Below are 13,572 nucleotides of genomic sequence, written 5' to 3'. Positions count from 1 at the left end.
ATTCCTTTTTAATCAGCATTCAGTAAACTACATCTGAAATTCTGCACACCATTCAGCAAAGGGCCACCACAGCAGCTGGGAGCTGGTGCACATGGTGTATGAGAAGATGGAGGTAATGCAGCTGCTCTAGTCTGGAGATGAGCAGGTTGACAGGTGACGCCTCAGCCTTCCAGTAACTACGGAGTTCACATCAAGACGAGCCAGCCAGGCTCTTTACAGAGCTGCACAGCAGGACAAAATACTGTGGCTGTCAACTACAATACGGGATATCCCAACTTTCCAATAAGGAAAAAAATAACCCCATCAAGGCAGTCAAGCATTAAAGCAGGGACCCAATCTTTTTCATTCAAGAATTTCAAGATGAAACTGGACAAAGCTCTAAGCAGCCTGGTCTGAATTCAGTATTGACCCTGCATTGAGCAGGGTGTTTGGCTAGATCTCCTGAGGCCCCTTTCAACCCAAAAAGCCTTGAAAAGTGATATAAAAACAGGACTGTTAAGAAACTGTCCATGTTCCTTCAAAAAAAAAAAAAAATCAGTTTTACCTTCATTTTTCCCAAAAGACAGTTGTCTGCTAAGGTTGTGCAAAGTTTAACAGATAAGATGATCTATTTTGGTACATCTTCCTTCATCAAAGTGTTTTCTGATGCTTAAACTGATTCCTTGTCATTGTAACCTAGGCTCACTGATTCTTGTTTTATCCATCATTAGCACGAAAAGATTGATTTATTCAGCTTGTGATTCCATTGTAATACTCAAATCATCTCTTACAAAACCACTTAAGCTTGTAATGTCCCAAGCTGTACTTCTGAAGCATTAATTGACTGCAGAAGTTAAAACCCTGCATTTATGATTCTTACTCGTACCCCACACTTTTCAGATAATTTCTTCAATTTCTCTACATTATTTGGACTTTCAAACCTTTCCTACCATGTACCACTGCTTCCAACTTTGTGGTATCTGCATATTTAGTAAGCATACTCCCTACTTCATCACCCCACCATTAATAAAACACGAAGCACTATAAAATGATGACAACAAGAAATTAAGCTGATTCAACCCTATTTAACTTCCTCCTACTTAACCAAAATACCAACAATCATTCTTCACTGCTTTTTTTTTTTGAGTATGGGTTTTCTAATTAGCTTTGTGTTTACTTTACAGTAACTTCATCTAGAACTAGTGACCTTAGGAGTCTTTCAATTAAAAAAACAATTAAAATCTTTATGAAAATATAAATATGGCATCAGCTGCTTTTCCTCTATTTACTAGACTCATTTAAGTTCTGGAAGTAAACTGGAACCTCAAAAAACCTGCTTATTCTGAACAAGTTCACAGTCACTATTACTCAGCAACTTGTCACAAATAATTGGATTTTTTTTTTCCTGTTGCAACATTTTTTACAAGGAGAGAAAGATTAGTAGCTCCTCCTCCTCCCTCTGCAGGTATTCTGGAACCTTACCCTTCTTTCTAATGATTATCACTTAACAGGTCTGATATGGCTTCTCTAGACATCCCAAACGAAATGGATACAATTCTAAGTCCTCTGGAACCGGTAACTACTTTATACGTTTTTCCCCTCTGTTCAGGTGTGACTCCTTTCACTTCTCCAGAGTTATTGTTAGCGATTTGACACTGTGTACCACCTTAGCAGAACTTGAGGAGGGTGAAAAGAACATGAAATGTCATGATACTTTCCTGCATCTGTACCAATTGTATGTGCCCCCTAGTATAAAGCTTGTATTTTCCCAACTACTACCAGTTTATTTATGTAACACTGTTTCTTGATCCGATTACTGCTCCTTATATCTTTATTTGTGTGCTGCCTTTCTAATTTTTCTATTTATCCATTTGAGCTATGTTGTTATACTTTTCTATACTTCTGTTCTTCTATACTGGCTCTTGGTAATCTTAACTTCCCTTTCTTTCACTCTAGTAACTGGAGGCAATTAAGAATTCTTAGCTTATCCAACTTGGCCTCTTGGTGAGTATCTTCTGGGTTTTTTAATTTACTGAAAGAGCTATCAATTCTCCTTACCTCTTTTTTCCATGTCAAACTTGCTTCTTGTGATATCTACCAATATTAGTTTTATAGTTGCTTTCTTTCTCCTTCCTTTCCTAACAATTCTTGATAAGCAAATCCTATCATTACCAACTCAGTGTCAGACAAACTACCTAAACAAACAGACCCAAAAAAAAAAAATCACAAAGAGCTTCCTGCACAGTTTATGTCCAGTTGGTTTCCTTTTCTAGCAGAGTTCTGGGCAACTCAAGTCCCTATTTTCAAGTTTTATAACTACTCATTTTTACCAATCTTGTTGTCTATCTGAATAAAGAATAAGCACTATGACATGATAGAAATATTAATTTAAAGCTTGTCTATTTATTAGAGACACGTAGACAAATCGGTAAATTTATAGAAAAGCTAAATATATTTAATCATCAGGTTTGAGTATTTCTCATTTTTGCCAAAGCCTCCAGAGTCTTGTGTCTTGTAATCCCTTTCACCAAGAAGTGCTATCCAGCTGTTTCTGACATTCTGCTGGACTTGTGTCACCAAACGACAGCTTCAATCTAGCGGCAGCTCCTAGCACGGAGCTCTGGCAGGATTCTGACAATATATCTTGCCACAGTTTCAAAAGTAATGCAAACGTTAAAGAAGTGTTTCATCATATTAGTTAGAACCACAAGCACTGTCATAAAGGAAGTGAAATTTGGTTTCCTTCAGGAGTAAAGCAGCAATTTCTGACAAATGCTGCACATCCTGAAGCCATTAATATTTAGCTTCATACTGAGTAACCTGTAGAAACGGGATGTACAAGGCCTCGAAGCACAACAGTTCTGGTGCAGAGATGAATACAGTAGTGATACAGTAATCACAAATACACTTAGAAGTGACAAATGAGAGCTAAAGAAGGCACTCAATTTTTAAAATTTAAAATTTACCAGGGAAAGTAATGCTAAGTCTAATGAGCCTGTATAAAATGCCTGTAACTGTTGTCACAGAGAGGAAAATCTGATGTGTTACCTTGTCCATTGCTCTGCTAACACAAGACTGTTTTCTATGGTACATTTAACATTCTACAATCCTGCAAATATGCAAAAGTAATTGGGCTCCCAACTACTCCCAAAAGATTATTTTATAACATAATGGATTCTCAAAAAAGCAATGAGGTTTTAAGTAGTTTGCCAGGAGTAAGGAGGATTCTCTCCCAGGGTTTTTTTTAAATAATAAAACCAAACCCGAAACCACATGAAAACCCCACTAATATCTCCTCCTTCAATTCCTGCCAAATTCAAGTTAAAAAAAACAATAGGTTTTCAACTGGTTTGGTTCCTGAAACTGCCTTCTGACTACAAACTAGATGTGATTAGACAGCACTGTCTTCTTCAATTTACAAACTAAAGCAACAGTGTAGCGTGAACTGACTAACGGTCATGTCCTGACACTGGCACAGATCTGAGCAGCCAAACGTGCTGTGGACATGTTCATCAGGACTGAGATAGGTGACCTGATCAGAAGACTCTGACAATTAAAGATTAGCTATTTGCTGTACCACAAACAGTCAGAGTAAAAAAAAGGCCACAACCCCTCCCCACCAAGCCCCCTAGCAATCACTTTAACGTAACTTCTTAGCTTAAAATCTTCCAAAGAGAATAGTCTTTTTTTTCTGCATAAATATTGTTACAGTTTCACTCACTTCTAACAAACTTTTTATTTCCTATTTTAAAATGTTTTTAGCTTTCAGCTATCTAAGGTTAAGGAATGATAGGTCTGTGTTCAGGTGGAGCATTTTGGTACGTAAGATGTATGCCTTTCCTCCCCCTCCTCCCCAAGTGATAATATCCCACAGATTTCTTACCATTTTATAAAGATCTGAAACGCTGATCTGATCTGAATCCACAACCTCGAAGTCTTTCCGAGGAACTAAATCTAGGCCCAAATGTCTGCAAAAGAGAAGGAACAATGCTAAGAATAATACATCAGAGTGTTCGCTATTACATGTTTACTCAAGGACAAGGACACGGGAAATACTCAACTATTTAAGTCTTTTTTTCAACTGTTAACCATTAAACAGATAATCCTTCAAAATAAAATTAAAGGCACATATCACACAACAAGTCTCTATGAACTTTTAATTTTTTGTTCACTGGCTTCAGCAGAGCCCTAGCAATTAATGTTGTTGAAGCTTTTGGCCAATATATTAGTGCAATATCCAGAACAAGCTATTTTCATGCATGGAAATGCAGTAGGCAAATGAAGTTACTGCTCTGGTTTCTGCTACAGTATTTTAGATTCATCCACTAGATAATGATATAGTTCCGTTAGTAATGCTGTTCGAACAGGCAATAGATACTGCAACTTGGGAAGCCGCTCTAAACTCCTGATGTTAATGTAACTAAACCCCAAACTTTATCACTGTGTATTTTTTTTCATAATAAACAGTAACTGCAATATCAACAAGAATTTCAATCTGTATTTGTATCACACACATACAAAAAAACCTTTTAATTACTCTGAAGTGAAATAATACTTTGGCTCAAATCAAATATGTAAACTATTTTAAAAAAAAAAGTATACCAGTGCAAAGAGGATGGCTAGTTAAAAAATTCTGTAGCAAAGAAGGCAGTTCAGGTCATAGCTGCATGTAAGTAGTAGTCTAAGTATTTTGCATCCAGACAAATAAACAAACAACTATTAACAATTAATTAACATTTGCAGACTACAGAATAAGATAACCTAAAAGGTGTCAAAACCCAACTTTTGGTCTGTAGATCTTCAGGTTCTGAGGAATAAAGAGTTCCAAGCACTATAGATTTATTTCTACTATAATAACAAGCTATTATAAACACACATCGTAGGAGTAAAAATAAAGAAACATGCAAATAAAGTATTTTCCTGCTTTCCTCTTATGTAACTTTGATACTTCATTTACAGGTATTTTATAATGAAATTCTTAATAGGCTTAAAAGAAACAAATTCAGAAGTGGTGCCCTCATGGACTACCTTTGCACTCTTTCTGTCACGAAATAAAAAAGAAAAGCAAAAGTCAACTTCACTTTGTAATCAGACACCCCGCAGAGGCTTGTTCCTGGTTCCCAACTCCATAGGTTTTTTTTAAACTTTGCTTAATCAGGTTTTCCTTCTTTAATTAGACCCCTAAACCGTCGCGTATCAGTCCTGGTCCACTTGCTGGCAAACTGTTAGGCAGTAATATAACTACCACTAAAATACTGTACTGACAAATTGCCATTTCCACATTCTTAGTTCTTCGCCAAAATCAGTTATATTTTCATTGGTAAAAGGAACAATTTTCCTCCTTCAGTAGAATTTTCATGACAAGTACTAGTTTCTCAACTCTAAAGCTAAATCGTGAAAGTGATTGTCATGCACCTTTTGCACACTTTGTTTTGATTAAACCTATCAAACACAAGTTTTCCATGACCCAAGACCAGTATCTGAAAACTGCAGCTGTGAAGATGAAAATGACTGTATCTATTTACCAAATGAAAAAGATTAAAATAAGAATGCACTAGGTAATCCTTACCTGCAGCTACCATTTGAGCCTACTTAAAACAGGCAAGTTTGAAAATATAACAGAAAAAACAACGGTCGCTGGTAAAAATAGTAATATGCAAAGAGTCCACTTCAAAGACTTTTTAAAAAAAGGTTAATGGCCATCATGCTCCTTTGCGAAAATTTTCCTGAATCTGAGTATCTAAACCATGTCCAGAACACCCTGTCACTCACACCTGTACACACACCCATCCCTGAAGTGTATTCACAAAGGAATTTCTCCTCAACACACAGAAATCAACAGATCATTTCCTAGTAACATTATGAGAACCACCTGAAATCCATCTCGGATCCAGCGCAGTTACAAAGCACTAGTACAGTTTTACAGCTAAAAAGGCCAAAGCTCATCAGCCTCATTCTGTTCTCATAAATTCAACTCTCTAGATAACTGAGGTCAAACAGCGGTTGGACTCATTACTCAATACATGGCAAAGGTATTATCTTCTGCTTAATATTATGTTCAACACAACTACAGTAGCACCTCTGTGAAACTTATCTGATACCCTTTCTTTTTGTTAAATCCCTTAACACTGTGAATTTCCAACATGGAAGATTCTCATTCTCCAGTCCTGCTTACTCTGCAGGATCTGCTTCCTCCCAGCAAAAAAAGGTGTCTTTTGCATTAGTACTAACATGCTGCCACTTACTGTGCAGGAGGAAGTTCAGGTTTATGCATTTAATCTGTATTATTTTTTGTCTGCAAAGGACTGACAACATAACGCTTGGAATGGCAATGATAGTGGCCCACTTTCACTCTCTATTATCAAATGCTGTGGGAACATAAGAGCACCAGCTGCCAAGCGCTATTTCTCCAAAACGTAGCATGCATAAAAACTAGATAATGTACTGTTTCCTGTATTTGACAGCTCATCTCTCCACAATACTTTCTTTTACAAGTAAATTCATGTGCCTTTTCACTCTGCCCTAACATTTAACTGCCTTTCAAAAATATTTCCCGAGTACGCCTACAAAATATCCTCAAGCCTAATAATTACTTCTGGATAGCACATGCCTGGGATAACTCCAGCTGACATTTGGACATTCCCCCTCTCCTATACAGAGGTCTTCAGAATTTTCCACCACCAAAAATCCACCACCAAAATCTCTAGATACTTTTCTCTCAAGTAATATGAAGATAAGCCCATAGAGATCAATGGGAGCACTTTTAATACTGAAAGGGATGAACATCTAACCCTACTTCAGGTTAACTGGGCTCCTAGAGAAAATCCACTTGGTTTGAACCCTAATTTTGTAGAATGATCCTAATATCTAACACTTGCATTTATTTATAATACAAATGCCACACCATTTAGCATTCGTAAAATCACAAGTCATAACAACTCTTGCTGGTAAAGCCTTGCAGAAATATGTCATTTGGCAAAAAGAAAAAAAAAAGTGTTCAAGACACACATTCAGTCTTGAAGAACAGATTAGGAGAACTCATCACATCTCTAGAGTAAGCAAGATCCATCCATTTTGCTCCAAACCCACGTGCTTTACCTTGACTCTTTTCAGCTTTAATTTTGCAGCTGCCAATTTTCCTTGTATTCCTTCTCTCACTATATCAAAGCCTCATTTAATATAATTCATATTTCTCTTACACAAATACATTTATAAAGGTGGTGAAAAGAAAGGAAATGATCCTGACAGTGATTCACATAGACTATGTGCAGACTTAAAAAAAAAAACACAAACGAACAAAACCAACCACTTTGAAGAAAATACAATGCAGAAATCCATGGAAAATGAAATACATGGAAAACATGCTTGTGAAAATGAGACCGTGCTAATACAATGTGATACTTTTCTTTGACAGAATTAAGTTATTTTGTATACAAAGAACTTGTAGGAGCTAACTCTGTAACTAGTAAAGCACTGATGTAATGCTACACAGGAAATTCTTACTTAAAATGATGATGATAATGAGATTAAGGCAAGTAATCTTGGCAAGGAATTGATTAAAGGGAATTGCAGCAAATATTTCAAAGAGTGGAAATATCCGACTGGAGAGAGGTTAGTAAGGTTTTCCTCAAAGACTGACATCCAAGCGAGTTCCTTAGTTTTAATCCCTGTCCAATCATTACTACAAGAATATTCAGCACAGGGAAAAAACAGTATATATTCAGACTGAAATGGCAACTATTCTTTCTGCAACCTTCTTAAAGGTTGTTCACTTAAAACTTAAAAATTTTTCACTGTTTTTATCACCTTTGATGTGACAATGACAACTACTGTAGTAAGTTTTTCTTTAATTTTCAAACTGATTTCCAGATATTACAACCTCACATGTGCATTTAATACAGATCTCCAAATGCATTTTATGAACTTTAAGCTAATTGTTACAACACTACCAGGAAGTAATTACTATTCTTTATATGTCAAGAAAAACACAGCGACAAGAGGGCAAGCCCAAAACTAGTCTTCCAAGGTTGTAAGCACTGAAATCAAGGACTTTTTTGAGATTTACGACTATGCTTACATCATTGGACCACACCACTCCCTCCAAACTGTTACGCACATTAACAGGTAGTAGGTACTAACACTGTACCTGACGCTGGTTTTCTGACTGTAATTCAGATGTAAGAGAAAGGCCATGACTTTAAAACAGTGTTTCATTTTACTTGTATGACAGTGTGAGCAATTTATTAGCAAGATTTTTCTCATTTTTCTTTTTAAACATTCATTTGTAACTTCTAGCTATCTGTGGTTCTTGCTGTGCAGAATTTATGGCAATTATTTGGAAATTATTTTTAATGCAATGGTTTTAATAACATTTAAAGTGAAAAAGAATAGAAGCTCTGTAAGGCAGATTCCTTCATCTGGTTTTGATGCAAAAGACTCTACAATGAGACACCTTTTAGTATAAAAGTTTAATTCTGGTTTCCCACTTTGAGCACTACTAGAAGTACAAAAACTTACCCATTCCTTTAAAAAACCTAATCAAATATTTTAAAATCAAGCTTCTGTTTTATTTGCAACATGATTTAAAATGAGATTAAGAACTGCAGATTTCACTTTATAACATGGTTTAAAATAAAATGATGAATTGCTGACTTCAGCTTTGGAATGTTTGCCTCCTGCTCTACTTTGTCCTTGTTATTTACTGAGCACTGAACCTTTCCAACAGCATTTCGGACCTCAATATATCAATATACTAATAAATTTTATCAGAGTGAAACATTTTTTTTTTAAAAAAAAGTATTTGTACTATTATGTATAAAACCTAGCAAGATATGCTGGAAAAAAGACTATACAGGAGATTTCAGCTGTGCAAAGGATCCTTAAAACTCAAACCATGAAGATACTTCACTGAAGGTAGAAGAATTCTGCTCTTTTGAGCAATCAGGAAATAAAGAAACCTGTATCACACCAATAGTAGCCACTGCACGCATACAAAACAAGCTAACTGTGGGCAACTGGAAAAAGTCACAAAACAAAAAGGATGCACCCAAGATCGTATTTTTGTACTGGGGAGAAAGAATGCAAGCAACAGAAAAGTAAATTGCTACAGTACGTGAAAATCAGTACCACATTATAAAAATGACTAGCAGCTACACTAAAGGTTAGCAACAATAATTGTAAAATAAATTATATTCTTACATTCTTAATAAACCAAATCACGAAGTAAAACTTAACATTTAGACTAAGCATACAAAAATAAGCAAGAAAGTTCACTGCAAGAGTTCTGAAAACAGTCTAAATGATTTTTTTCACAAAAGAATCTCTAACTACTGATCCAGGGAGTGTAACCATCCCTTGATTTCACAAATTCCTAACAGAACACAAAGAAGGACTACCTGAACCACTGCCAGACATGTTAAGGGAACCTTAAACTGAGATAATTTAAGGGAAAATGATACAAGTTCAAGAAACAGGGAAAAAACCTAACTGGTCGTGACAGAAGTGTAGATTTCATGTTTGCATCACTCCTTTCAAGTAATACAATGTTTTCATGGGCATGGTCAGGACAAAAGTAGCTTTATACTTAAATGAGCACACATGCTATATATTTCATGTGTGTGATTACCTGTTTCCTGAACACTACTTGGCCATGGAATGTCTTCTACTAGATTGTAATAAAGTCAAGTAATTACAGACCTACTCATCACATGTACTTAAGCTTCTCAGTTAACATTAATGCATATTAGTAACAACATTTTTCATTTATTTTGTTTGTAAATCTCAAGTATGACAGAATAAGCAATGAACACTATCACATTTTTGAGACAGGGCAGTGCTGTGTGAATATGGAGATGAAAATCATCAGGTTTTTTAACAGATTAAGACTGGCAGTTTCATAATAAAACTCAGAGCAGGGAGATACAAGACAGGGACAGAATTCTCTCAAAAATTCTATGGAAACGAGTAACATTACAGAAAGACCTTCCAAACTCCCAGATATTTATACTGAAATGCATATCGTAGAGATTTAATTAACAACTTTTCAGCCATGTGCCCTTTTAGGCAGTTCCTTTATTGATATCCACTTCTGTGTAAGCATGTATCTCTGAAACCATGTACCTTTTTCTCTAGGGAGGTCAGTACCTGCTATTATGCAGTAAGAAACAGAAATTTTTTCCTAAACAAGCATCATGAGCAGATGAATTTAATCGTGAACATATTTACAGAATCACAGAATGTCAGGGGTTGGAAGGGATCTCAAAAGATCACCTAGTCCAGCCCCCTGCCAGAGCAGGATCACCTAGAGTAGGTCACACAGGACACATCCAGGCGGGTTTTGGAAGTCTCCAGAGAAGGAGACTCCACAACCTCCCTGGGCAGCCTGTGCCAGGGCGCTGGCACTCTCACAGTGAAAAAGCTTTTCCTAATATTTTTGTGGAACCTCCTATGTTCCAGCTTGTACCCATTGCCCCTTGTTCTGTCATTCGACGTTGCCAAAAAGAGCCTGGCACTGTCCTCTTGACATTCCCCCTTGATGTATTTATAAACATTTATGAGAGCACCACTCAGCCTCCTCTTCTCCAAGCTGAAGAGACCCAGCTCCTTCAGTCTTTCCTCAGAAGGGAGATGTTCCACTTCCTCCATCATCTTTGTGGCTCTGCGCTGGACTCTCTCTTGAGAGAGAGTTCCCTGTCTCTCTGGAGCTGAAGGGCCCAGAACTGGACACAATATTCCAGATGTGGCCTCACCAGGGCAGAGCAGAGGGGCAGGAGGACCTCTCACGACCTACTAGCGACTCCCTTTCTAATCCACCCCAGGATGCCATTGGCCTTCTTGGCCACGAGGGCACATTGGTGGCTCATGGGCATCCTGCTGTCCACTAGAACCCCCAGGTCCCTTTCCCCTACGCTGCTCTCCAGCAGGTCAGTCCCCAAACTATACTGGCACATGGGGTTATTCTTTCCCAGGTGCAAGACTCTACACTTGCTCTGGTTGAACTTCATCAGATTTCTCCCCGCCCAGCCCTCTAGCCTGACTACGTCTCTCTGAATGGCAGCACAGCCTTATATTTACTGATTTCACTTATGCTCCTCCATAACTTTCATGCATTAGATTGACCTTCATAGTTTTAGTGTGCTTCACACCTAATGCTTCTGTATTTTAAACCAAAAAATGTCTATAGCCACCTCATTGAACAACCTATTCTCTTCATTGCTGCCTTGCGCTCTACTCTCCTCCTTTTTTTTTCTTACAATGTTTTTTCTTACAACATTTTCTTAAAACATTTTTGCAGCTTCCTGTTGTTAATTTCATCCGTACACTGTGAGGAAAAAAACCATCTAGGCATAATTTTCAAAAACGATCTCACAGTTCCCACTTACTCTGTTGGGAATGATAATGGAAAATATCTGTAGCTCCGCACTGCAGAACAATGACTTGGTGCAATCTGTCAGTCTATGTCCTTCAGAGCTTTTTTTCAACAAGAGAGAAGGGAACTGTAGCGCATGGGGACCAGCTACATCTTTGTGAATGTATTCAAGTATGTCTCTCAGAGGGAGGCCTGAAGCAGGTGACTAAGGAACAGAGTCGTAACAAAGCTGTGTTCATGAAAAACACTTTCTTCCTTAGTTGTCAACTTAGAGAATTCCTCCCGGCCCCCATATGTTCATTAGCACTAGTCCTACTCCTGCTTGTAAAGCTGTCCCTCTGTGTCTGAGGAGGGGGTATTTCCTTTGAAAACCTCTTACGTGTGCCATGCAAAACTTACCTGTCTGATACATTACATCTTGGAACAAAATCAGTTCTGGTGAAGGGCTAGTCTTTGTCTAATGTCAATTTTTATTACCATTTCAGCTTCTGTCTGAACTGAAGGGGTAGGTTTTGCTGAATTGCACAAATTCAGCATGGAACTGACCAAGGACAGTCTAAACCTTTGAAAAATGTCATTATATAAAAATTTTAAACATCACAGCCTCAGCTTCACTGTTACTGTTGACAGTGAGATTGTCTACTTATTCCACCAAGAGTTACAACACTTCCTGAACTGAAAAAACAGTGTGTTTAGTACCTATGAACACATCCTGCCAGGCCTAATAGTCACTGTGCTGAGAGTGGCCTAATCCTTTTAAAATGTAGATTGGTTTAAAAAAAGGCCTATTAATATGCAAACAACTCAATATATAGTAATATTAGAACTATGCAATAAACTCACTGTAAAAAGTTGTATTTGAATTCCAAATAATCAAATGTTCTAGCTGTGTACAAATACTAGTGGAAGGAGAAAGTTGTTGGTCTTTTTCTTAATAAAAGCTATTTAAAAATAATCAGAACAAACAGTACCCAGCTGGTACCTGTACTTACTCATTGCCCCAGTCCAGCCTCACTGTGAGGTGTCTCTTGACCTCTCGCACCTGATCCTGTGTCAAGTGACCTGACAGCAGCTGTCTACGTAGGTCAATGAGCTCATTCATCACATGCCGCAGTTTGTAGAAAAGATCTACCTTATGTTTCTGTAAAGGCATATTTTCGGGAGGAGAGGGGAAGAGAGCGAGAAAGAAAGAAGGGGGAGGGGGAGGAGAAAAGAGGAGGAGAGATTAGTAAGTTTGGAAATGAGTGTGAGAAAGAAAGAGAAAGAAAAAGAGAGATTAATATGTTACCAATTTTTCATTAAATTACCCTAGAGGAACATTAATCCAGTTTGTACAAGCTTTAAAATATTTCAACAAGTAGTGTTAGCTATATGCTACTTAAACTGCTTATTTCTACAGTTTTAGGCTTGATCCGGCTAAGGGGTCCATTTTCTGATGAAACCTAATGCTATACATAAAAGGATTCATTATGCACAGCCGGAATCACTTATTCTAGCCATCTAACAAATTCAAAGTTTTAGATTTAAAGTAACAAATCGTGAAACATTTGACCCTCTCAGAGCTAACTTAATGTCTCCACAATAGAAAACTACTTCTAATATTTTTGACAGTCTAGTTACTAAAATTCACCCAGGTAACTATGTTAGGCGGTGGGATACGAACATTCGTTATCTGCACTCTAAAAGAGACCAAAGCAGTTAATGATAAAATCCACCTGCAAAACTACTTTAAAAGAGGAAAATTACTGTAGACAGAAAAAAATCCACACATCACCACAAAACAAATTCAAACCACTAACACTACAATTCTTTCCAGAAAAACTAGTATCGTTCAAACATGAAAAAAAAAAAAAGAAAAACACCCAAAAATCAACAACAAAGAAGCAACCCAAAACACCTCAAAACAGATAGAAGTGGAAATACTTTCCTTCCCTGCAGGAAATAACCACAAAAAATCCACAAAAAGGCAACTCTGAGGTTAACAACAAAGGCCACTTATATGCACCCATAAGACAAGGAAGGATGTCCAACCTGCTCTAATATCTGCTACATGAGAATTGTGTGTCAGGGCAGCTCTTGCCCGCACAGACATGTCTCCTACTGCATAAAATTGCCAATTTGCAATGAATAAGGATCCCAAGGGGGAAAAAAATTCCTATTGCAGTTATATGGCGGGTTTAAAAAAAACAACTCTCTAAGTTCCATTCCTACCTGTATGCAAAGCT

At 37.3% G+C, this 13,572-nt stretch overlaps 1 protein-coding gene across 1 annotated transcript in view; it reads right to left on the bottom strand.

Annotated features, from left to right (window-relative positions):
- The window catches only part of DOCK3 (dedicator of cytokinesis 3), a gene marked incomplete at its 5' end in the record, with an annotated part of 160,559 nt that overhangs the window by 120,758 nt on the left and 26,229 nt on the right, over positions 1–13,572 (bottom strand). The window contains 2 exon segments of the mRNA XM_009870815.1: positions 3,863–3,947; positions 12,340–12,488. Coding sequence (XP_009869117.1) covers positions 3,863–3,947; positions 12,340–12,488 — 234 coding nt within the window.

This window comes from Apaloderma vittatum, unplaced genomic scaffold (assembly GCF_000703405.1).
Source record: "Apaloderma vittatum isolate BGI_N311 unplaced genomic scaffold, ASM70340v1 scaffold5356, whole genome shotgun sequence".
Lineage (NCBI taxonomy): Eukaryota > Metazoa > Chordata > Aves > Trogoniformes > Trogonidae > Apaloderma > Apaloderma vittatum.
The sequence above is the reverse complement of the archived record's forward strand: the minus strand, read 5'-3'. Positions and strand labels throughout refer to the sequence as shown.